Source organism: Lichenostomus cassidix, chromosome Z (genome assembly GCF_008360975.1).
Source record: "Lichenostomus cassidix isolate B80296 chromosome Z, HeHo_3.0, whole genome shotgun sequence".
NCBI classification, from domain to species: domain Eukaryota; kingdom Metazoa; phylum Chordata; class Aves; order Passeriformes; family Meliphagidae; genus Lichenostomus; species Lichenostomus cassidix.
In genome coordinates, this window is record NC_139511.1 from 46,222,512 (window position 1) to 46,247,691 (window position 25,180).

Genomic DNA, 25,180 nt, shown 5'->3' on the forward strand with positions numbered 1-25,180 from the left:
TTTTTTATCATAAACTTGGACAGTCTCCTACAGGATTTCATGAAACTTGTCATGATTGTGTGTCCTCCACGTGAAACAAGAACTCTTTTGCTGGAGCTTGATGTACATAGCAATTGGGGAATAAATAATTTATTTCTTCTCTCTTAACTGTTTATATATTTGAAGTCTATTGTCATTGAGTGCTCACCAGCTAATCCTCACAACATAGTGAGAATAGTAGTGAGAATAGAGCTAGGCATTGCTTCTGAAATTAAAATCTGCAGAAAGGCCTTGTGTGTCTTCTCTATTAATCTTTCAGCTTTTATTCATACTGCAGATACATACTCTGAATGAGGATTTGTTTTTCTCCCCTTCCTACAAATTAATTCAAATAATAGGAGTTATAAAAATCTGCTGTTAGTTACTTGGAAGTCTTTCTCAGAGGAACTTTAAAAGGAACAGAAAAGACAAAAATAAAAGTTAAAAAATTACATAATTCTGTCCTGTGTGCAAGACTGCTTTTATTAAAAAATCGCTATAATAAAAAAAAAAAATCTCATTCAGTAGATGGGGAAGTGTTAGGAATTAACTAGCTGTGACATGCAGGAAAGAAGAGAACTCATCACATGAAAAATAAATCCCTTTTATGGTACATATTTTTCAGACATCAGACTTGAAACTTAATCTCTGCCATATTGCCCAACCCAATCTGCTGCAGTTGTTTTCATTGGCTGTCCAGATAAGTTTATTCAGCATTCAGGTTTAAACAATGGCAACTCTTTTTCAAGTATGTCAGCGAATATTTGGATCCTGTGCTCACACTTTTTTATCTGTAAATTGTTAGTCTGACCGCTTAAAGACTGTGAAATATTTCTTTCCCTCATGAATGTCAATTTATCAAAAATTATAGTTATTCCTTTAATTGTGCCAACATGAGGTGGAGATTTTGTGTGGTCTGGGTTTGTTTAAGGCAATGGCTTTACTGAAAGAACAAGTAATACATCCTGGGGGCTATCAAAAAAAATCATTATCAGAACAACCCAGGGTTTTATTCTGATTTTCACCTCTCCCAATGCTAAGCAGAATGCAAATTCCTACAGTGAAAATGGTAAGATACAGGGCATATTTATCATCTTCTCCAACCCCAGATTTTATATTTCTCTTATTCTCAACACGGACAGATATCTCATAGGTAGCTTATGTGTAAATTAGACAGGTAGACACAAACTGATAGGCATATATGTAAATTGCTTTGTGCATGTATATATAGATTATGGACTTATAAGATGCTACTTATTTTGTAGAGAAAAAATAAAAAATTGGGATTGTCCTTTCTTTACGAGTGCCATTTACCTGATGGTAGTACTGATATCTCTCAGTGATTTTTTAAATTTCTTTTTTAAAAAGTAGATTAAATAGATTATTGCTATTACATGATTATTAAGAAAGCTTTTCCAATACCTGGCGTATTGCAGTACTCACCAGTATTTGATGTGATTCTGACTGCAGATCAAGAAGAAAATAAGATCTACTCAGTGAATTTTCTCATATAAAAGTTACTGCTTCTTGTGTGAATATTGCAATTTAAATCTAAATCTTAAAAGTTTAGCCTTATTATTTAGTCTCCCCAAAATGGTCACTTTGTTGGACAAATTTACTTACCTTCTGTGGGTTAAACACAAAGCTGAGCTGAGGCATTCTGCTTGGTTTAGAAATGGCAGTCAGTTTTCCACCTTGGAACCAAATGAATGAGTGGGCTTCACTCTGTGAGTAGAGAAGGAATATAGCTGGCAGCAGTTAAAATAAATGTAACTGGCATTTGAAGGTAGAATACTTTAGCTAACAGAGTGGAGAGGTATTGGTGGTGAACTTCAGGATAAGAGAGCATTAAGTCACAAAATTTTTTCTTACAGTACTTATTTGCTGGGTTGTTTTGTTTTGGTTTGTTTGTTCATTTGTTTTTTTGTCCTGTATTTCTTGAAGCTATATTAAAGTGGCCACTGAATACTCAGTGAACAGCAATGTGGGTTCCAAGGTACTGCCACCTAAACATTTTCCCCATCTGTGTGGAATTTGTCCTGGTACATGTATTTGAAAAACTAATCTGTCTTTGGTGACTTGAATACCAACAGGCCAGTGTTCATGAACAGATTAACTGAGGGATAGGTATTTGTAACAACATCTGTGACAGCTTTTGTTTCCTTTTATAGGTAATAGAGTTTGATGATGGATCTGGATCGGTACTCAGAATACAACCACTGCGCACACCACGAGATGAAGCTATTTATGAATGTGTGGCTTCCAACAGTGTTGGTGAAATAAGTGTGTCCACAAGACTCACTGTTTTACGTGGTGAGTTCTTTCTAAATATAACTAATTTACTTCATAGAGCTCAAAGTACTAGATTGATGTAAAACGGTGGCTTCTCTTTGGCAAAGTTAAATACAGTTCTTTACAAATGGACCTTGTTATAGTCCTGATGCTGCTCATTATAAACTTTTTACACAGTATTTGAATATCGCCTTTGTGACTTTGACCATAAAATGGTAATGTGTGTATGTAGGGTATAACATATCAGAGTGAAGAAAAGAAGTAAGAAATAAGTAAAACAGGAGTGCAACACACAACAGGTTATTCTATCAATTACTACTGAGGACAACCACTTTATAAATGCATTTGATTCCCAATTTAGAGCTGCCCTGGGTAGTGTAGCTTTGTGCAGTCAGCATTTACACAGAAGTTTGCTCAATTAACAGTGACCTTGAAAAGTTGCATGAACGGTTTTTATATGAGGTTAAGCTGCTGCAAAATTTCCCCCACAAGACACAATCATAAAAAAAGGTGAAGGGCTCTTCCATTTCAAATATGTGTCACCTGAACTATATTACTGCAACAAGAAGTTTTTGAAGACAGTAAAGGAAAAATTCAATTTTTTCAACTATTGTTCAGGGATGAGGATATTAATGTACTGCCAAGTCTGTTGTCTAGATAATACTCAGGGGAGAAAATACTAGTAGTCAAACGACCTGAACATTTTATTTTGTCACCTGGAAATGTATAGACACAGGATTTGGAGACACTTCATGAAATATCACGCTCTTCAGTTTGCAGGGCTGTTTTTATGACTGAAGATTACTGTCTTGTATTTTAGTATTACATGGCATTACAGTGTTTGCGGAATTACTAGGCACCTGTTTATAGGAATTGAAGATGATTAAACAGCTTTACAGAATTTAGAAGCAAATTTGTGGAATGTGTAATTGCAATACATTTTTTTCCTTGGATGGATCCACCATCCCAGGTGATATAGGGTGACAAGGCAGATTCTTTTCTCCTGTTATTCTCTGAAGTTGAATCTTACTAGAAAAATAAAGTTTCTAGAATTTTATTAGCTATTTTAATTAGTACAGACAGTCCTGACATTAGGGTTGGAGGCAACTAGCAACACTATGTGTATGTATATCCAATAATTACCCTAAGGACATAAATATTTTTTTTCTTAGAGGAAGTCTGATGTAAGCAAACCTTTTCAATATTTTAAGTTTTGATCTCTAATGCCATGATTGTTCCTTATGTTATCTTTTAAAAATTCTTCCCAGTCAAGCCAATGAAAATGGGAAGATTGATAGATTGATGTTTTAACAGCACCAAGGACTGTTCTTAACTCCCTAAGATTAAGTTTTCACTTTATTAACTGATAGGAGCACCTTTTATGTCCACTTTTCTATATTGTTGAAAATGAACATAAAATGACATTTTTATATTCTATTAAAAGTTTTGCAAATTAAAGGGAAATTGGGAAGAGAGGCAGGGGAGAACAAAAAAAAAAAGTGAAAACTCAGGTGGAAATAGTATCCTTTGTCTTCATAGTTTCTTGAAATATATTTACAAGCCTATTGGTCATGAAATTTGGATGCATGTATTTTGAAAGAGAGTGTTCTAAACTGAAGTTATAATTTTGGGCTTTGTAGAGAAGCAACAGCCCTCATCTCTCTCTACCAAGAACCACAGCAGTTCAAAAAGACAGAGGGGGTGTTTGAGTGTCAAAACTGACTGTACCATGTGGTCTGTTTCTTTGCTAGTCCTGTGGATTATTTAATCAATTTCTTGTAAGGCCTATGTAGCTTTCCTGCCTATTTTTTTGCTCAATAGTAAGAGTGGCTCACTGCTGTTTCAGACAACATGAATACCACAGCCCACTTTTAAAGCACTACATGATGATATGCAAATGCAAATGACTAATGAAGAAAATATTATTAATTATGAAGTTAAAATTTAAATAAATTTCAATTTTAATTAATTTTTAATTAAAACTAATGAAATATAAAGATTGAACATTGTATCCAACCATAATACACACATGGCTTTTGCAACTGCTGATGTGTATTTGCCCCAGGAGTAGATTCATGGATTTAATCTGAAACTGGGAACATATGAGAGCTCATAAAAATACTGTGACTGTGGATTTAGATAAAGGTGTAACGTCAGAGAAAGCAAGGAGCCTGCAGAGAAACAGGGCATTATAGGGCAGTTTTGGTAGGGTTAAAATTTTGAATTGCTAGAAATACAATGGCTTGCTGTATTACTTCCCAAGATATGGCATAATTTAGTGCTAAGGGCATTAGCCTGGATGATAATTCTATTATTGCAAAGCCTCTGCTTTGCAAATTTACACAAATTTTCACTTTGTACAGTCTTCAACAGTAGCATCGTGAAAAAGCACTCCATTCTTGATGCCTTTTTGGGAAAGAGTGCTTCTGAGCTTCACATAGATGCCATAGGAATAAATATACATGATAGATGTGAACAGGAATTAACTAGATTTAATGAAATACAAAGCAGAGTGGAGTGAGTTGGATCTGTAGTTGCTTACACTTTACTTATCCCTGTGGTGTATGTGTGACTCTGGATTACAGAAGATGCTGATGTAACTTTCATATGTTCTTCTAATTGTTCTGCAATGATTCTATCACAGACCCAGCTTGGCATTTGTGCCTCTTTCAAGATGTTACCCAGAGGAGGAAGTCAGAGTTTACTCACAATTCAACCAACAATTACTGCAACCCTAATATGGAATGTCAGTGAAATCAGGGTAATTCCAGGAGCAGAAGTGTCTACCTGTGTTCATTTTGTTTGATTATTTGTTTCACAAAATCCAGCTTAACTGCTACAAATAATTTCTGCAGCACAAAACAGCAACATTTTTGCTGATATGTCCCTGTCCTTCCTACCAAACTTGTCAATTTTTCTATCTGTGGCAGTGTAGAGTAACTGTAGTTCTATGCAATACAGATATTACCATGTTTTGTTAGGTTCCTGTGCTATGACCAATTTTTAGTACTTGGGTCTCAAAAGAGCTATGAATATAAATAAATTTTTAGCTTCTAGGTGTTGGAAGTTTACAGTGCTAAAAGGAAGAAGAGCAGAAAAGGTGTCTACAGATAATAACATTTCAAGGCCTTACCAAAACCAAAATGTTGGATCTTTTTTTTTTTACTAGAGAATGTTACTAGAGTAAATCAGGAAGCATTCCAGGCTATACTAGCACTTGTTAGGCTGAATACTGTGAGAGTCTGGACCAAGAATGAATGTCTGAGGTAACTGGAAACTGGTTTTGATTTTCTGTAAATAAAGAACTTGGCTGCTTTCCAGGACAGATTCACCCACATGAAAACATTGAAGTTGAAGGGAAACAAGGCTTGAAAAGAGAAGTCTGGAAGTTGCCTTTCAGAAAAGAGGAGTCCGTGCTATTTTTTTTGGAATTCTTTGTTTTGAAAGTTTGTGTTGAGAGCCATCTGAGTGGAACAGTGCTTTATTTCTTTTATTCAAACTTACCAGTGTTTAATACACATGCCTTTGTGACCAAGGTTGCCAGAAGTATCATGGAGGGTATTAGGAAAAGCATTGCCACCAGGTTGAGAGAGGTGATCCTTTACTCAGCCCTGGTGAGGCACATCTGGAGTGCTGTGCCCAATTCTGGGCTCTTCAGTACAAGAGAGACATGGAGCTCCTGGAGTGGGTCCAACTAAGGACTAGAGATGGTAGCCCTGGTTGATGAGTGGACTGAAACATCTCTTTTATGAGGGAAGGCTGAGGGAAATGGTCATCTTCAGCCTGCAAAAGAGATGACTGAGGGATGATCTCATCAATGTCTGTGAGTATTTGAAAGGGAAGTGCAAAGAAGACGGACCAGGCTCTTCTTAGTGGTGCCAAACAACAGGACAAGAGGCAACAGGCGGAAAAGCATGCACAGAAGTTCAACCTGAATATAAAGAAGAACTGCTTTACTGTGCAGGTAGCTGTGCACTGCAATAGAGTGCCCAGAGAGGGTGTGGTGTCCCCCTCGCTGGGGATATTCAAGAACTGTCTGGATGGAATCCTGTGCAATGTGCTCTGGGATGATCCTGCTTGAGCAGGGAGGCTGGACCAGATGATCCCACTGTGGTTCCTTTCCATCCTGCCTATTGTGTGGTCTCTGAATAGGCAATAAAAAGCAGTAAAGTGTAGGATCTTCCTCTGCTCTGCAGACATTCGAAATGAAATAGGTTACTTTTTATTGTCCATTCATTTCATGTTACAGCCACTTAAATCTGTTTTTTGGTCGTGCAAATGGTGGATATCAGACATTTTTCCCTGGTTGTAAAACATGGGTTCTTGTGTCATATACAAGTCTATAAATTGTTCAGGAAGGAGGAAATAGGTGCTTCCCCCAAGTAAAGAAATCAGCAACAACTCCATTCAGTTAATTTTCAGGAATCCTGCTTTTCATTTTAATTTTTTTTATTGTTATTCCTTTATAAAGCCATCAAGAAACCTTCACTTCAGCTGCTACTAAGGTATATGATTGAAGCATAGAAGTGTGCAGGTTTTAAGCGAGCCTGTAGAGCACAGTGCCCTAGTATATTCTAATGTTGCTCCTGTTTGCACTGTTTTCTTGTTTTTTTGTTGTTGTCTGGAAAGTAATGAGAGACTACAACAGGGCACTTAAAACAGAAGGCAGATTGTTTGTCTTAATCCACAATTTTCTCTTGTTGATTGTACTGTGCATTACAGAAATACTGACATACAGCATCAGTGTACACAGGCAATATGTAAGGTCGAAAGAAGTAAAGTAAAATTTCTGTGGGAAATGCCTAGGCTAGATATTCCTTTTTATATTATTAGAAACCAATTGATTCAATGTCAAACATTCACTGCTGCATAAAATGGAATAAAAAAAAATTGAAATATTTACTGCAGTTTTTCCCTGTCCATTGATACACACAGATATTGAGGTAATTGTGAGAGATTATTTTTATTAGACTCTACAAAGTGCACATTTTCACATTGTAAAAAAAACCACCAAAACCAACCAACTAAACAAAAAAAATACCCTAAAACAACTCCAAATCAGAGATGATAAACCCAAGGTATTACAGTTTTTGTTTCTGCTGCTAGCAATAAATTCAGTGATAATAGGAGCTCATTTCTTTATTTTCAGTGTACCCAGTAGTACTGAAATGAGAAGGAACTATTTTGAAGTAATCTGTCATCTGGGACAGCTATCTTCGAGGGCATAGAAATTAGACAAATGGAGTGGCACGGCTATAATGTTGGAAAATGTGCTGTGGGATGTCTCTCATTTCTAGACAAATGGGAGGAAGGACTGTACATATTCTGGGCATTAGCTGCACAGTAGGAGAAATTTGCTGTGTTCCAGCTGGAGCTGTATAAACGATGTACACCAGTGTTTATCTGAAACTGTTTGCTGTATAGTCACAGTGATTATTGCCAGGCGGTTGCTAGTAGCACAGGCTTTTGAAAGTGGAATGAAGAGGAACAAGGGAACCAAGAAAATACCTGTGCATGAGCTTAATACACTGGAAAGACATTTATCTTAATCATATATTGCATGATTAGACTTTTGAAGAGCCACAGGAGTATCATTCCCCAAAACTTTCTGAACTTTCAGTGGTCATGTTATGTGTAGCACCTTGTGACCAGAACTAGCATGTTCATTACAGTCCTACTTTTATTAAGCCTCTTTTTGAAGAGGAGCACTGTTATTCCTGCTGTGAAAATGGTACTTTACAGTTTATGTTGTAAAGCCTCTCCTGGGTAGCTGTGCATGGAGGATTTAGAAACGAAACACAGCTGCTTGACAGTCACACAATAGGATTTTGTGAAATAGTGAAACAAAAGGAGAGCTAGCCAATACAACTTTAGCTTAAAAAATCCTTACAGGCAGTTACAGAATGGCATGCAGATTCCTTGGAATGGCTTATGAAATAGTACAGAGTTAGAAATATTTATCTGTAATGTTATAAACTATTTTGAAATATTTTCTTTGGGTATGCAAATTTTTTTTTTGGCAAATAAATGCTAACCTTCCATGTAGTACAATTTTAAATACTTACTGATTTATTGATCTTTATAAAGATGAAGTGGTGACTTTTAACCAGTAGCCAGAAAAGGATACAAAAGAATAATAAAATACATGTCTCATATTTCATGGATGACTTCAAAGGTAGTGTGTGTTTAAATTCTTTTAAGTCCAGGCATATACATGGTAGTGGTTTAGAAAGTACTGCACCTTATAAATTTTGTAACAATGAGTAAAAATATAAGGGTCTATTACTGTAAGTACATGATGAATGCAGCTTTTAGGTATATGCAGTTGAGTGTGCTGGTTTAACAGTTGCCTATTGTTGACTTTTGTATAGTTCTTAAAAAAACTATGTTGTAATAATTTAATAAATGTGGTAATCGTTGAATAGCTGCTATAAGTACTGTAAAGACTTTTCTGGCAAGTGCCTCACCTAGTATTTTTTATGGTTAATACTTTTTTTAATATTTCCACTCATGTTTCTAGAGGCAAAGTTTATCAAGTACATATTTCTCAGTCGGTGAAAATTTTGGTTACTTTTTTTCTGAGTTCGAATTATACAGATCTTCCCTTCTCTTACACACCATTATGTTATAAATAGCCTACAATTATAAATTTCAAGCGATACATTAGAAAGCTTCTTGCAAAAAGTAGAGATGCCACTTTAGAAAATTAGAGAAACAGCAGTTCCAGATTTCTTGAATATCATTGTAAATTCCTGTAGTCAGAACTTTCAGTGATTAGTTACTTTGGAACATCAAAGAGTAGGTTGCTCAACTTACAAGACCTTTAAAGATGTCTTAATAAGATATCTATAAATTCAGATTTTTTTTTGAGAAATCTGTCCTAACTTTTTCCCTACATTTTTTTACTGGTGAAATTTATTTCAGTTCTTTGTCATCCTATATACTCTTTTAAGGTGATTGATTGTTCAGTTGTATTTGCTAGATCAACATGAAGGGAGAAAGGCTTCCTGCTGCCAGCTTGCAGTACCACCTATCATGTCTTTGCAAAGGTTTATTTTACTTTCTTCTAGTTTTCAATGAATTTCATATGTCACTGAATGTCATTCAGACAAATTTCTGTTTTACATAAAATGCTGTAAAGTTATCCAGTTCAGTTTCACATACTTATGCATGGGATTAATTTTATTTTATGAAATATTGGCAGTAATGGAAAATTATTTATGCCATACCTTTTTACAGCAGCATGATGTTCCTAAGGGACAAACATTGTCTTCAAATCAGTAATATGGCTAGCTTATATCGTATTTGTATTTGTTATGAATATCTGCAAAATAAAATAAACTTATGGATGGTAGTTCATAGATAGATGTCTGACAGTTGTGATCTAAGAAGAGAAATGGAAATAATGCCAGACAAAAGCAGAGCAGCTCTGTTTAGCTTGAAAGAATTCGTCATCTGCAGTTTTGGCTAAGAATGCACACCTGTTAAATACTTTCAGACAACAGCTAAGTGACTAATTTTAGCATGACCCCCATTTGGGTATTGCCATTCTACTGTATAGTGACTGCATATAGAGTTTTAGGAATTTTTCATAGTCACAATGAGTATATGCTGTCTGCTTAGAAAATGCAAACTCTAAGCCATGTTGAGCAGATCAATTTTAAAACACATTTGTTTTATACTTTTTTTTTTATACTTTTTTTCCCACTCATTGATACCTATGATGATTCATAGGTTCCCAGACCATCATCCATACATCATCAGAAATCTGTCAGAAACAAGTGATAATAAGAAAAATGGAAAAGGAAACAGTAAAGGGAGGAATAATATCTCCCCTACCAGTCTGTCCTTGCAGAATCAGTGTCAGGTGATGTAAGCTCAGAACTAAAACATGAAATATCTTAACTCTGAAGAGCTGTGACCTGCTATATAGGGTAAGGACCCATTTTGATGTGGTTCTTTAAAGATCCAGATAGAAGCAGCATACAGTAGTGAACCTAAAAACTATTTTTACGAGGAATGGTGGAGCATTAGCTTTGTATAAAATGTTAGCTGTTCTGAACAAGAAAGGGGAGGTGTGTTACGCTTCTGTGCCATAATTTTGATAGTTTTCTGGTGCTATGTGTGTGTTTTTAATATATATAAAATCCAACTACTTCTGTTTTCTGCCTGGATGTAATATAGTTCAATTTAAATAAAACTGTCATTCAAATTTGCAATGTGGTTCTTTTTATCTACTTGTAAAATGGCGGGGCATTTGTATTTTTTAATTAGTTAAAAGAAAAAGTGCAAAATATTTTTTCATACACCAAGAATTCATAGAATGCTGTCACTTTTCCTGAGTTTAGTCGTTATGCACGGATTCAAGACCTTTGGCCTTGTGTAGAGTCCTGTTGGCTAAGAATCAGGCGTTAAGATGGTGCAGGTTTTCATTGCTCAGTGGCCTAAACCCACTGTCTCAAGCCAATTAAATAATGAAGTCCAATGCAGTTAATCAAATGTCATGTTTCCTGTTTGTTTGTATAATCTGTGTCCTCAGTTTTGGATGTATTTTATGTATCTGTATGTCCACTCGCTTAACACACTCTTGTGATATTAATTAGCAATGTAATTTTTAAAGTAGAGCAAAGCAAAAGTAAAATTGACAGAAGAGTTCTGGGGATATTTTTCATGTCGTTATTTCATATTGATTTTTAAAATAATGCAATTCTAGGGATTTTCTTTTTAAGGAGATGATAAGGTGATTATTTGCTCAACCCCTGACAATGTCACCATATCTCTAAGGAGCCCAGTGGTATTAGCAGCTTGATAGTTTCAATTTAATTGTTATCACAGTAAATCTTCATATGAGATGTCTAATATAGCATAATAAAACCAAGGCAATTACTAGAAAAAGACATATATTCATCTAGTAAGCTTGTCTTCATTTTTCCAGGCTAGCCATTTGTGTGAACACTTGTGTTTTATCAAGTGTACCATTAAGGTGACAGAAATGTTTGCTGAAACGTAGGATGTGTTTGACACTAGTGTACTGAAGTGGCAGTGAGATTAAATACATTTTAATGTAATAATTGCTAATCTTCAAATACAGAAGAAGCCTGGTAAGAATGCTTTTTCACATATATCTGAAAAAGTAATTTAGAAATATAGAAATTAGAGAACGATTATGTAATACTTCAGCTTGCTAAGCTTGGCAATAGGTCATAAAATAGTATTTATTACTGTTATTCTTAAGTTTGCAAGGATTTGACATAGAAAGCAAAAATTAAAAAGAATACGTATGAAACTATTCAGAATATTTTTGGCAAACATACAAACATTAAAAGGATGATGAAATTCGGTAGACCTTGTCAAAACAAAAATAATTTATTAGGACTAGTAATGAAACAAATCTGAAGCAGTGACTTTCAGTTGATGCCACACAGGAAAGGAGGCTTTGTTGCATTACTGTGGTAGGAGGTTGAAAGAACTGTGATTTAAGTGGCTCTGTGGGGAGGGAGAAACATATGAATACTCTGAGGCTTAGACAGGATATAAAATCCTGTTATAATATATATCTTCAAGTATTTTCAGTGCTTGTTTTAAACTGATGTAAAGTTCTGTGGCTGGCTTACTATTGTTCTATTTATCTTCATAGCAAGATGCAGTAAGTAGCATCTTGCTACTAGTTCAGTGGCAAACAAAATTTGTCTTTTTTTACAAATTAGTAAGTCATGCAAAATTGTGACTTACGTTCACAGTAATTTAAATTATTGTATTAAAATTATTTACCATTACAAAGAATCTGCTGTGGTGTAAGAAATTATATAGTAATAGTAGCATTTTAGCACTTCCGTTTATATTAAATGCATCTTGTGACCTATAATGTCAGTGCATGCTTAATATGGCAACAGCAAAACAGAATAATGAGGTAATTCTTCAAGTGGAAACACTTCAGTAAGCTTTTCAGTCAAATACAGTCAAAAAGCACTGATTAGAGTCAGGTGTTTCATTAGGGCTATCAGTGCACCTGAATTTTGTTTTGTGACACTGTTCTTTCATAAAATTGATGTATTTCAGGGTATATTAACAGTGAATATGTGAATTATTGTTACTACGTGAATTATTTTTTTTACTACTGCGTGACCCCTTTCCATCATCTATCAAAGGTCTTGGGAGTCTGGAGAGGTCCCTGCTGACTGGAAAGTAGCCAGTATTATTCCAGTTTACAAGGAGGATGCTGGGGAATACGCAGGAAACTACAGATTTGATAGTTGTAGCCTCAGTTCTTCGAGAAGATTTTACTGGGTAATTCTGAAAGGCATTTAAAGAACAATGCAGGCAATATTGGTTCACAAAGGTACAGCCCTGTTTAACTAATTTAACATCCATCTGTGATACCCTCCTAGTGGATAAAGGGAAGGCTGTGGATAGGACTTTCCTGGATTTTAGTGACTCTGTCCCTTTCAGCATCCTGCGGGCTGAGAGGGTTTACAATGCACTGGGTGAAGAACTCACTGAAGGGCAGAGCTGAAAGGACTGTGGTGAGTGGGGCTACATCGGGCTGGCAGCCACTTACCAATGTTGTTCGTTATGGTTCAGTCTTAGGGTCAGTCCTATTTATCCATTATCTGCATACAGGAGAATGCACCATTTTTATCAGCAAGTTTGCTGATGATACAAAACTGGGAGGTGCTGTTGACTCCAGCAGAGTGACCTTGCAGACTCTTCCAGATGGACTAGAACATTGGACAAAGATTAATGAGATGAAATTCGAGTTCAAATGCCAAATTCTGCACCTAGGGCACAAGATTAAATTGGGGGAGGAGGGACTGAAGAGCAGCTTTTCAGAAAGGGATCTGAGCGTGCTGGTTGGCATTAGACTCAATGCGATTCAGCCCTGCCAGCCAGGGGAGCCAGCTGCATCCGGGAGTACATCAGACACAGCATCACCAGCCAGCCCAAAGAGGTGATTGTCCCACTGTATTCACCATTAGTGTGGCCTCACCTTGAATGCTGGATGCAGTGCTGGGCCCCACAATTAAAAAAAGACATGAAGATCCTTGAATGCATCCAAAGCAGGGCAACAAAGCTGGGGAAAGGATTTGAAGCCATGTCCTCTGAGGAGCAGATAAGGAGTCTGGGCTGCATAGTTTAGAAAAAAGGAGGCTAAGACCTTACTGCTCTCTGCAGCTTCTCGAGGTGAGGAAGTAAGAGGGAGATGCTGATAAGTCTCTGATGTCTAGTGATAAGACTCATGGGAGTGGTTCTAAATGGCCTCAAGGGAGATTCAGGCTGAGCCTGAACCTCAGAAAGTATTTAACAAGACAATGGTCAAACCCTGGAACAGGCTTTGTGGAGAGGTGATTGATGCCTGAAGCCTGTCAGTATTTAAGAGGCATTTAGATAATGCCATTAATACTTGCTTTAGCTTTTGATCAGCCCTGAAGTGGTTGGGCAGTTGGATCGCTGGAGATCACTTCCAAATTAAATATTCTATTCTATTCCTAATTATAATAGTTACATATTATGTGTTATATAATATTAAAATTATAGTAAATATTCTGTATTTGACATTAATTAGAGCAAAGATTGTGTAGACAAGATTGCTAACAATTTTAGCTTCACAAATCTCTTCGTTTTCAATCAGTGCAGGTTCTTTTTCTGAACATAAAATAATCTTATTCTTTCTGTGCTCATTGATATTCCCAGCCTTTCAAAAAATTTTGTCTTGGAACATTACAGCCATGTTTTGTATCCTGTCTAGCTTTACTAAGTACTGTTCTTCATTACACTGAATATTCTTGTAAAGAAATCCATTTTTTATGATCATGGCTATGAATGGCATTTAAAAAGTACATTTTAAAAAATAATTTGAAATTCAGTGTGCCTAGCTTAGTACCAAGCTCAAAAGCTCATTTTAGTTACCATATATTCCATTGTTTCACCTGTTGCACTGCCATGTTTTCACTAGTCCTGTAATTTATTTTCATAAAATATATCATCTTGTCTTAAATGGCATTATCAGCCTAGCTGCTAAGATAAACAAATCTGTATAGACAACCTCTATCGTAATGTTCACACAGAGATTTATTTGGGTTTTGGCTGTATAGATAAGGAAGTAGGCTATCTGGGAAACCCTCTTCATTATACCTGCAGCAAAATGACTTTCAAAGAAAGCGACTTGAGAGGCTGAAAAGTTGCCAGGGTTTTTTTTGCAAAAAGCTGCTGTCATTTGGAACTTGATTTATGGCAAGAAGATGAAGCCAAGTGCAGAAAAGCCATTAGTAAGCCCAAAAGCAATCATTTTTTTGTTGTGCTATGTTACATATAGCAGACAGAGGTTTGAATTGAGAATATGCTGAAGTCAGTGAGAAAAAGGTCTTCTTATCTGGACTTAAGATCAGTCAAATCTTGAGCTTGGTCATTAGTTGCAAAATATCAAAACCACAAAATGCAAGCAGAAAAACTTCTCATTTCGCTCACATTTTTCAAACCTGGAAACCTAAATTTAAACTTACTGGTAGTTGCTGTGATGGTACTGAGCACTTCTTGTTTCTAAGGATACTTACATACTTAAAAAATCTGTTTGTTTGTTGGGGTATTTTTTGCTTAAATCCTTAAACAAAAGAGTGCAGGGAGAGTGATGTTTATCTGACCTTAAATGACTGTGTAAGTAGATATTCTTAAATGGTGGTCTCATTTTCATATGTTCTGAATGTACCATTTGGTACCAGCAAGGTCCTCCAGGATCTTTGGGGTTCAAGAATCTACGTGGTTTTGGCACTAACGCTGGCTGATTACTCATGAGACACAATTTAAAAAACAGATTCATTTCTAAAATAAATGTGATGTGAATTTGGAGCTGCTGCCCTTAGGGAAAGGTAGGAAGCTATGCATGTGGTGTATATTGCAGTTTCTTTCTAAGGAGTGAGTCAAATAAACAAGGTGATATTTCAGCTATTTCTGAGTGTCATTTATTCATAGAATCATAGAATATGCTAAGTTGGAAAACACCCATCAGGATCATCGAGTCCAGCTTTTTGTGCTGCACAGGACAGCCCCAAGAGTCACACCACGTGCCTGAGAGCACTTTTTGAGCTCTGTCAGGTTGGTGCTGTGACAACCTTCCTGGGGAGCCTGTTCCAGTGCCCAAACACCCTTTGGGTGAAAATTCCTGATATTCAACTTAAACCTCCTCTGACACAGCTCCAGGCCATTCCGTCATGTCCTGTCACTGTCACCACAGAGAAGAGATTAGTGTCTACCCCTCTTCTTCCCCTCATGAGGAAGTTGCAGAGTGCAATGAGGTCTCTCCTCAGTCTGCTCTTCTCCAGGGTGAACAGACCAAGTGACCTCAGCCCCTCCTCATATGGCTTCCCCCCCAGACCCTTCACCGTTCTTTTGGTCCTCATTTGGACACACTCTAATGGCTTTAAAATTTTCTTTCATTATGTTGCCCAAAGCTGCCCCCAGCACTGGAGGTGAAGCTGCCCCAGTGCAGAGCAGAGCAGAGCAGAGCAGAGCAGGACAATCCCCTCCCTTGCCCGGCTGGCCATGCTGTGCCTGATGCCCCCAGGACATGTTTGGCCCTTCTGGTTGTAAGGGCACTGCTGCTCTCCAGCCTCTTGCCTACATCCAGGAACATCCTCTGTCTGTGCATCCAAGATTTCCCTCTCCCAGGTGCAGCATCCATAACTTTCCCTTTTTGAACTTCATATGGTTGGTGATTGCCCATCACTGTCATTTGTAGAGATGTCTCTGCAGGGCCTCTCTGCCCTCAAGGGAGTTGACAGCTGCTCTCAATTTAGTGTTTTTGGGAAACTTATCTAGTATTCCTTGAAGTCCTGCATCCAAGTAATTTATGAAGCTGTTGAAGAGCACAGGGCTGAGGATGGAGCCCTGTGGAACCCCACCAGTGACAGGTCCCCAGGCTGGTGTCACCCTATTCCCTGTAACCCCTTGTGCCCAACCCATGAGCCAGTTGCTCACACATTGCATGATTCATTTATCCAGCTGTGCTGGACATTTTGTTCAGCAGGATCCTGTGAGAGACAGTAGCAAAAGCTTTGCTGAGGTCCAAAAAGTTTACATCTACTGGTTTTCCTAGATCAGCTAGGTGTGTTTTCCTGTAGTAAAAGGAGATCAGATTTGACCAGCAGGACTTCCCCATCGTGATGCCATGCTGGCTGTGAGTGATGACTGTGTTGTTCTCCAGCTGTTTTTCAGTACCTCCCAGAGTAATCTCCATGATTTTACTGGGCACTGAAGTGAGATTGACACATCTGTAATTTCTGTGTGAGGGCAGTACTTAAGTTTAAATTTTAGACAACATTCACCAGTTTCCAGTCAGTTGGGATCCTTTCCAGATTCCCAATAGTGCTCAAAAATGTTTGAGAGGGGCTTTGTGATGACATCAGCTAATTCTTTGAGGACTCTGGTATTAATCCCATCAGGCCTCATAGATTTATAGGAATCCAGCTGGAGCGGCAGATTGCACACAGGTTTAGGGTCAACTGGGATTTTATAATTCTTGGAATCAGAGTCTTCCAGTTCAGGAAGTACTAAAGATGAAGCCAAAGAAAGCATTAAAACCTCAGCCTTGTCCATGGCTGTGTTTGTGAGGTGACCATCCTCATCCTTTAATGGGCCAAATTTACTTCTATCCTGCCTTGTGCCATTAACATGTTGGAAAAAAACTTTTTATTGCTCTCACCAGTCTGTCCAGTTTCAATTCCAGTTGAGCTTCGGTTGCACAAATTCTTTCCCTACAGTGGAGAGCAGCATCTCTGCATTCTTCCCCTGTCACCAGACCTTCCTTCCACTGGATACACACCTTCCTTTTTCTCCTTATTTCTGAAAGAAGATCCAATTTAAGCTAAGCTGACCTTCTGCCTCACCTGCTTGGCTTTCAACATTTTAGGATTGCCTGCTCCTGTGCCCTTAGAAGGTGATGTTTAAAACGTGACCAGCACTGATGGACCCCAGTAAAAACACTTTCCCAGGCAACTTTACTCACTAATTGCCTGAGCACCTTGAAGTCTGCGCTCCTCATGTCCAGGGTTGAGGTTTTGCTGGCACTTTTCCTCCTGTAAACTGAGATTTTAAACTTGATGGCTTTGTGGTCACTGTGGCCAAGACAGCCACCAATCTCCACTTTGCTCACGAGATCCTTTCTGTTGACAAGCAGCAGATCAAGGAGGGCATCTTTCTGAGCTAGCTCCCTTAGCACCTTTTCCATAAAGTTGTCATTCAGATGTTATTGGATCTTCTGGTCCAGGTTGTACCAGCTGCATGGTGCTCCCAGTTAATTTCTGTTAAGTTGAAGTTCCCCATAAAGACAAGGGCAGTTGACTTTGAAGTGTCCTGTAGTTCCTCAAAGAATTAATTCATTTGCGTCATCATTCTGGCTAGGAGGGCTATAGTAGACTCTCAGGATGACATCTGAATTAACTTTTGCCACTTGGTTCTTACCCAGAGCTCTCAACTGTGCCATTGCTGACTGCAAGCTCCATACATTCCCTTCTATGACATACAGTGCCAACCTTCCACCCCTTCCTCCCTGCCTATCCCTCATGAAGAGCCTGTAACCATCCAGGAGGATACTCCAGTCACAGGACTCATCCCAACAGGTTTCACTTACGCCAGTTATGTCAAACCTCTGGGGCTGGGCCAAGCTCATCTTGTTTGTTCCTCTTGCTGGGTGTGTTAGTGTAGAACCATCTCAAGTGTGCTACATTGTAGCCAACACCACTTGAAGCTGATTGAAGGATTAGTGCTCGTTTCCCTAAGTTTTGTCACACCATCCCGTTGTTTGTCTCTAGCGAGCCTGGTTTGGTTCCTTTCCAAGCTAGTTTAAAGCTCTGTCAGCTAGCCACGCTAGTTCCTGTGCTGGAACTCTTCTTCCCCTCCGAGCAAGGTCACATCAGATGTCAGTTGACCAGGTGCTAAATAGATCATCTCATGGTCAAAAATCCCCATTGCACCAGCCATCACTACCATTGCTGATTGCACCAGCCTCAGCATCCCACATTGTCCAGATGGATCTGCCTGTTCCTATCATTATTGTTCCTTGTTACCAGAAGGATCGAGGAAATCACTAGCTGTGCTCTTGATCCTTCAACCAATCATCCCAAAGCCCTAAGTCTCTTGTTTGCCCTCAGACTACCCTTGGTTTTTCATCACTGCAGGCTTGGACAACCAGTAAAGGTTAGTAATCAGAGCACCTTACTAGAATGGAGAGTTTTCCAGTAATGTCCCTTACCTGAGTCCCTGGGAGACAGCTGACTTCTGTGTGAGCTGGGTACTATGTGCAGATTGGGCTCTCTGTTCCCAGGAGAAGAGGGACAGCTACCCTCCTTTTCCTCTTAACAGAGGAGGCTGTGATGCAGCTTACAGATGGTGTTGCTGTAGAAGGGCACTCTATCACAAAAAGAGCTTCATGCACCTCATCAGTTGTATGGCTTTCTAGTTCCAGGGCCTCATATCTGCAGTAGAAGGTGCCAGTCCTACTTGTCAAATTTCCAGACTGAGGGGAATTTTCCAGAAGTGGTGGTGATGGGTGCTGCATCCAGTGGGTGTCTGGTCACTAGAGGTATCTCCCAGGGATCAGTGTTGAGCCCAGTCCTGTTTAATATCTTTACTGGTTATCTGGATGAGGGGGTTGAGTCCACCCTTAGCACATTTGTGGATGACAGAAGGTTGAGTTGGAATGTCAGTCTGTTGGACAGCAGGAAGGCCTTGCAGAGGGACCTGGAATGGCTGGAGAGAAGGGTAGAGAAAATGGCATGTGGTTCAACAAGACCAAGTGCTGAGTGTCCTACACTTTGGGCACAACAATCACAGGCAGCAAGCAGTACAGACTTGGGACAGAGTGACTGGAAAGCTGCCCTGGCAGAAAAAGACCTGAGGGGAGAGGAGGCTCAGGGGTGACCTTCTCACTCTCTACAACTGTCTGAAAGGAGGCTGTAGGCAGGTGACTTTCTGAATGTGGAAACATGATCATATCGTGTCTTGTCAGAATTTGCAAGGAAAAGACTGAGATATAAAGGTGTTTGAATTCTGTGCAGTGTTAAACACAGTTTTGAATATTTTACTCTTCCTTAGCTACTAATTCAAAGATCTGTATGCTACCTATTCTTAAGCGTATTCTAAACAAATTTGCACATTTTTCTCCATTATGAGTCCCAAATGTTAACTGTTCCACATTTGGTTTTGTTGTTTCAAGGTATTCAGTTTTTCTGAAATTCTGACAGCTTGCAAACTTTTATCAGATTTATTTTAAGTTATTACATCAATTTAGTTCCATCTGGAAATCACAATCACATGTGCATATAAGTATTTGTTGCTTATATTGATTTCATGTATTTTGGGAAAAAAATAAAGAAACATTTTCCATCTACAAAGATGAAGATGTCTTATCTGTCTGTGGGACAGAATTTCTTTGGTTTTGTGTCCACTTTGCTTGTTCAAGACTGGTATGGACGCTAGGTCTATCTGTAAAACTCTTATCTTCTGAAATGAAGGTGCATTTTTGCATGATTATGAAAGGGCAGCCAGAGATAGGCAAAGCATTCATTGCTATGTTCTAGCTGTCTGTTAAGAAACTTCCAGTATAATTACCTGGGGTTTGTGAGAATCTGTTAAAGTTTCTACTTGCAGAATTTTATCACAGGGTTCACTTGTATTCTTTCTTAGGTTTAATCTTCCTGCGCAGTGTTTATGCAAATGCTGATATTTAAATTTGAAATAGGTTAAAACCTTGTCACCAGCAGTGTGATGGACAGCATCATTGGATTTACCAATAATCATTGACTTTCCATCCCAAGTGCTGCCAGAGTGCCACTGTTTTAACTGGAATGAGCATTCCTCTAACTCATTGAAGTGTCACACAAAAATAACAGTTGCTTCTCATAAAGTCAAACACAAAATGAAAACATAGCCTGAGGTTATTGTTATTGCTGTTTTAAAATTACAGACCCTAGATTTACTTGTTAAGACTTGATATTTGCATTTCACTGTAATAAAAAGGATGTTTATTTGATGTCTTTTAAATGGCTGTGCTGCTCATTTCCATGAAATTTGGCAATATAAGCATGCATTTGTAAAGCAAAATGGGAAATAGAAAGCCGTCCTTTGGAAATGGCATCACAAACACATGATTCCTTTTTTCATTTATTTTATTGCTACTTATTTAGGTACTTTTTTTTTTTAAATTTTGCCCATTCTCATTCCATATACATTTATTTCTGTCAAGACAAGCATGTTGTCAACTGAGAGGGTCAGTAAACACTTCTTTTATAAAGGGTTTTAACTCTCCTTTTATAAAGTAAATGTGAGATTAGGGAGAAGTGGTGTATATCAAACACCTAACAGCATTTCTTTTGCAAAGTGTATTCTCAGTCATTTGTACTTGAGCTTTCTCCTACTTTTGGCAATTCCAGATATTTATGGAATTTCCAGATGTAGTATTATAGAGCTGTAATAGAAAATACAAAAGATAATAGAGCATGGAATAGTTCCACATTTCTGTTCTAGGAGTGCAACAGAGTGTATTTTGTAAGAGTACACAAATGGAACAAGTCCTGGATCTTTAAGTCTCAGTTCTGGGAATAATAATTTGAAAAAGATTCATGATATATTTGTCCGATTACTTGCATCTCTGTATCTAATCTTGGCCATTGACAGAAGATACGTACTAAGTGAAATGTCTTTTTGGTTCACATAAAGTGACTGTTTTACGTTCACGACAAATACCTGTGCAAAGACAGTTTCATAAACTGTATAACATGATGATAGAACAGTTTTGATAGCAAGAATCTGACATTTCTGGTTATTTTTCTAGTAAATATTTTTTTTTAAAAACAGAGTTAAATAAATGGCTCTGGGAACACAAAAAAAAGCCCTAACCAACCAAAAGCAAAAAAAAAAGAAGAAAAAAAATAAAAAACAAATGAACAACAGCCCCAAAAAAGTACAAAACAGAATCCCATTAAGATGAAGACCACTGGTGTACTCCAAGTGTATATGGCACAATAAAACATGCTAAATAGACCAACATTATGTTGCATTGTCATTGTTGTAATATCTGTTGAGGCACACTTTTTCAAATAAAATTATTTCTTGAAGAAGTGGTTGAAAGAATTAGATTTCTTAAACAGTGCCAAGAAAAAAGAATTTGACAGCTTATCAAGTTATTTCCAGATACATTGCGAAAAGAAAACACACCTTCTTAAAAGTATTGTTTTTAATGACTTTTTGTTGTAAGTCACAGCCCACTTGCTGAATGTAAATTTTATGTTAGAACAGAATGTTTCTAAGCAAACAAATTTTAATGGATTGTATATTTAGGAAACAGGATATTTGTGCTAATATTTCAGTAGCTAATTTGTAAGACACTTGGGTATATAGCTGTTTAAGGAAACCAGCTTATGCCTCATATGACTGAACAACAGTTATGATTTCTGCAAAGAAATGCTACAATATTCTGTGGCTGTGTGAACTGTGACAGGCAGAGATCAAGGCAGGAATTATTCCTGCTGTGTGCAAGGCTTGTCAGACCTCATCTGGCTTACAGGTTACAGGTTTGGTCACCCTAGTACTTTAAAAATACAGCTGAAATGAGAGGAGTTGAGGGGAGGCTGCTGTGGCAGAGCGGCTGGAGTCCTTTCCCTGCAGGAGAGGCTGTGGCCCTAGCGCTGGTGGCTGCGATGGCACTCAGCAGCATCCTCAGCACCAGGGGCATGGGTGAAGGAGATACAGCTGGGCTCTTCAAAGCACTGTGTGCTGGGAGTGTGAGACACAGCAGCAAAAAATGAGGTACCAGAGGCTCAGGATGGAGATGAGGAAAAGCCTTTTTTCCCACCAGAACAGCTGGATGGGGCCAGGCCCGAGGGAGCCCAGACAATCTCCATCGCTGGGGATTCTGTAGTTCAGCTGGTTGAAGCTGTGAGCAGCCTGGTCTGAATCCACAGAAGAGCCTGTGTAGGGCAGGAGTCCTCAGGGGCCAGGACTGTCAGTAGGAATGAGCCTCTGCTAGTGTAGTTTACAAGGAAACACATTTCACAGCTGCACTACAACTATGTTTATTGGCCAGTGTTACTGACAGTGCTCCTTTCCATGTCTTGACTTCCATTAATTAAATTCAAAATCTCTATATAGAGGTACATTTCAATTTTATGAGGGCACACAGTATATGGTCTATTTCAGAAACTTGGGGTGATGTTAATTTCAAATTATTCGTAAGCAAAACAATTTTAAAAGAGAAGGTGTAATTTAAAATGATGCTATTATCTCTGCTGTGTATATTGGGTTCAGACTTGAGAGTTAGGGACTTCTCCATTACAGTAATTAGCAATACTTACAAAGATAAAATATTTACTTTTCAAAAAATTTCTGTCCCCTACTACATTTGATGAAGAGAAAGAAGGAGTTTGTGGGTTTTTTGTCCATATATTATTTATAATGATATGGAATCAAATAGACTGCTCTAAAATCTATTTAAATTTTTGAAGATGTTGTGATTAAGCATTCAAATATATTTGAGCTACCTGTTAAACAAAGCCATTATAAAGAAGCCGGAATATCTTTACATGGTGAACTAAATGTACAGACTTTATTTTTTTAATTAATCTGATAAAGTATCCCTTTGGAGGAAGTCTATAGCTTATACTTTCTCCATTTCAATGTCTGATTTTTACAGGTCGCCAGATCATAAACTTACTTAGTATAAGAAAATCAAATAAGACTATTAAAGACAAAACTAGTAAAGATACTTGGAAATATTTTTTTTCCTTTTTTTTTTATTACGTCATAATGTCTCAGTGATTCTGCCTTTCATGTGTCACAGGTTGTCAAATTTTTATGTACAAACAAGGAATCAGATGGCTTTGCTTTCACCACAGTACTTCCTGTGCACATTTTTTAAAGGAAGACAAGGGTTGGTCAGCTAAGTACACATAATTGTTCTGGTAGAAGAGTGCAACACAAGCTGTAGACTTCATTGTTTAAAGTAGTTCAGTGTACTACATTGAAGCTTAAGTTGAAATTGTTTGTTCTGTGACAAACAAGATTCAGACCTACTATAATGTTTTTTCCATCTTGCAAAATTATGCCACACTGTCCTGAGAGACAAAAAGCTTAGAGTGGGAGTTACAGAACAACAATTCTTCTTTTATGTTGAAGAAATTCCACTAGAGATGTCCAAATATTTGGTGTTCTGAATACTGATACTTGCATTTTTTGATGCAGATTTGCATTTATAGTAATATATTTCTGTAATTGCTGTCATCCAAAAAAGCTTGTCAATTAAGAACTTTTTTTAAGTCATTGTGAGGCAAGTGTACACAATTCAGTGGAGTAAGTTACCCAAATGGGAGAAGAGAGTGAGTCAGAGAGTATTCATATTTTATAGATATTTTTCTCTACACATTTCCTTTTTGAAAGAAGCTTCCTTTGAAAGAGGCTTCAAAACAATAAGAGTGCCAACTGCTATAAGACTAGCTCACATTCTCATGCTGCACAGGATATTTTCACAGATCCTCACACTTAGTTTTGCTTAAAATTTTATGTGAAATGTGCAGACCTTGTGGTAGTAGTTGCTTCTGAAAGATACTGCCATTTCCATTTAAATGTGTATCTGCTATCTTGCTAGTGTGTACTAGGTGAATTTTTTAAATTAGTTTCCTCTTTTGATATTTAAATGTTGTGGGGAGGAGAAGGAAGAAAGGAATGAGCCCAGGTAAATTTTACTGCCACTTCAGAAAATAAATAAAATATGGGGATTTCAAGAAGCAAAGACTCACTAAACAGCTGGTTCAGGTACTGCCTCTGTAATCAGAGTGTAAAGACTGCATCTTCAGTGGTAGGAATGTTTTTATTTCATTGTGAAGCATTACTTAACATCAAAAAGAGAACAGTGTCTGAATTTTCTTCTTCTTACCTGTTCATTCCTGGTCTCTGTATGAAGGTATATATGTCAGCACATTCAAACCACTAAAAAAAATGTGTTAAGCTGCATATCATCAGCACAGTTATAGATTGTATAAGTTATTTGAAAATGCGGACAAATGCATAGGAAGGCACTACCATATTAGGCAAGACAGAAGGTTTGCTGACTGAAGTTCTGAAATCAGTATATTTTGTGATGATTTCCAAACCTTTAGTTTATCTAACTCATTAAACAGGTGGAGTAATAGAGAAGAAATGTTCTGCACTCATTTTGACTTGCTTTGTAATTGTAGATATTCTCTTCATTTATTCAATTTCTGTATGAAAAGTAGAATAAGAGATTGATATCAACAGCCGTATGGAAAATAACTACAGTGAAAGTCATCTTTGAATTTAGGAGTTTGAACAAAAACATATGTCTTCCTATCCCATAGTTTGTTTGACTAGGTCTGCCATATTTTCTGAGTAATTTATAGAAAACAGAAATCCTGTCAAGCCATTCTGTTCAACAGCACAACCTTACAGGAACTTGGGATTTGGGTCAAACATGTTGGTAAATGCTTAGATAAAGGTCTATAGAATTATTTAGTGGATGAACATTTCCCCAGGGCATTAAAGGGTGAGCTTTAAAATCCTCATTACCATCTCTCAAAGTTTTAGTGGAAAGTATTTTTGTTTCTTGCATTGGATGAACTCATTTGTTTCTGTTTCATAAAAGAGAGTCTTTTCACCCTACCCAGAGTTAAATCTGGTTATCGAACAAAAACCCTTTCCTTTTACTTTGCAGTAAATCTCTACATTTAGAAATTTCCTTTCTACATTTCCTTTTGTTTTTACTGTGCAGAATGCTTTGTATGTCCAAAGTTTTAAACTCTGTTAATCAATGGTTTTGCCTAGTTTTTTCATGTTCTGCCCATGCACAAAATTTAAGTTATACTTTGGA

At 37.6% G+C, this 25,180-nt stretch overlaps 1 protein-coding gene and 1 long non-coding RNA gene across 3 annotated transcripts in view; one reads left to right on the plus strand and one right to left on the minus strand.

Moving 5' to 3' along the window:
* Positions 1-25,180, plus strand: part of PTPRD (protein tyrosine phosphatase receptor type D) — a 1,173,827-nt gene that overhangs the window by 949,716 nt on the left and 198,931 nt on the right. For both annotated transcript variants that reach the window (XM_085043363.1, XM_085043362.1), the window contains one exon: positions 2,190-2,331. In XM_085043363.1, the coding sequence (XP_084899489.1) occupies positions 2,190-2,331 (142 nt within the window). The remainder of the gene's footprint in view (positions 1-2,189; positions 2,332-25,180) is intronic.
* Positions 16,814-17,586, minus strand: LOC146424803 (uncharacterized). Its single transcript, XR_014846900.1, has 3 exons — positions 17,522-17,586; positions 17,309-17,385; positions 16,814-17,138 (listed from the first exon to the last, which is right to left on the minus strand). It is a non-coding gene; the product is annotated as an uncharacterized LOC146424803 (long non-coding RNA).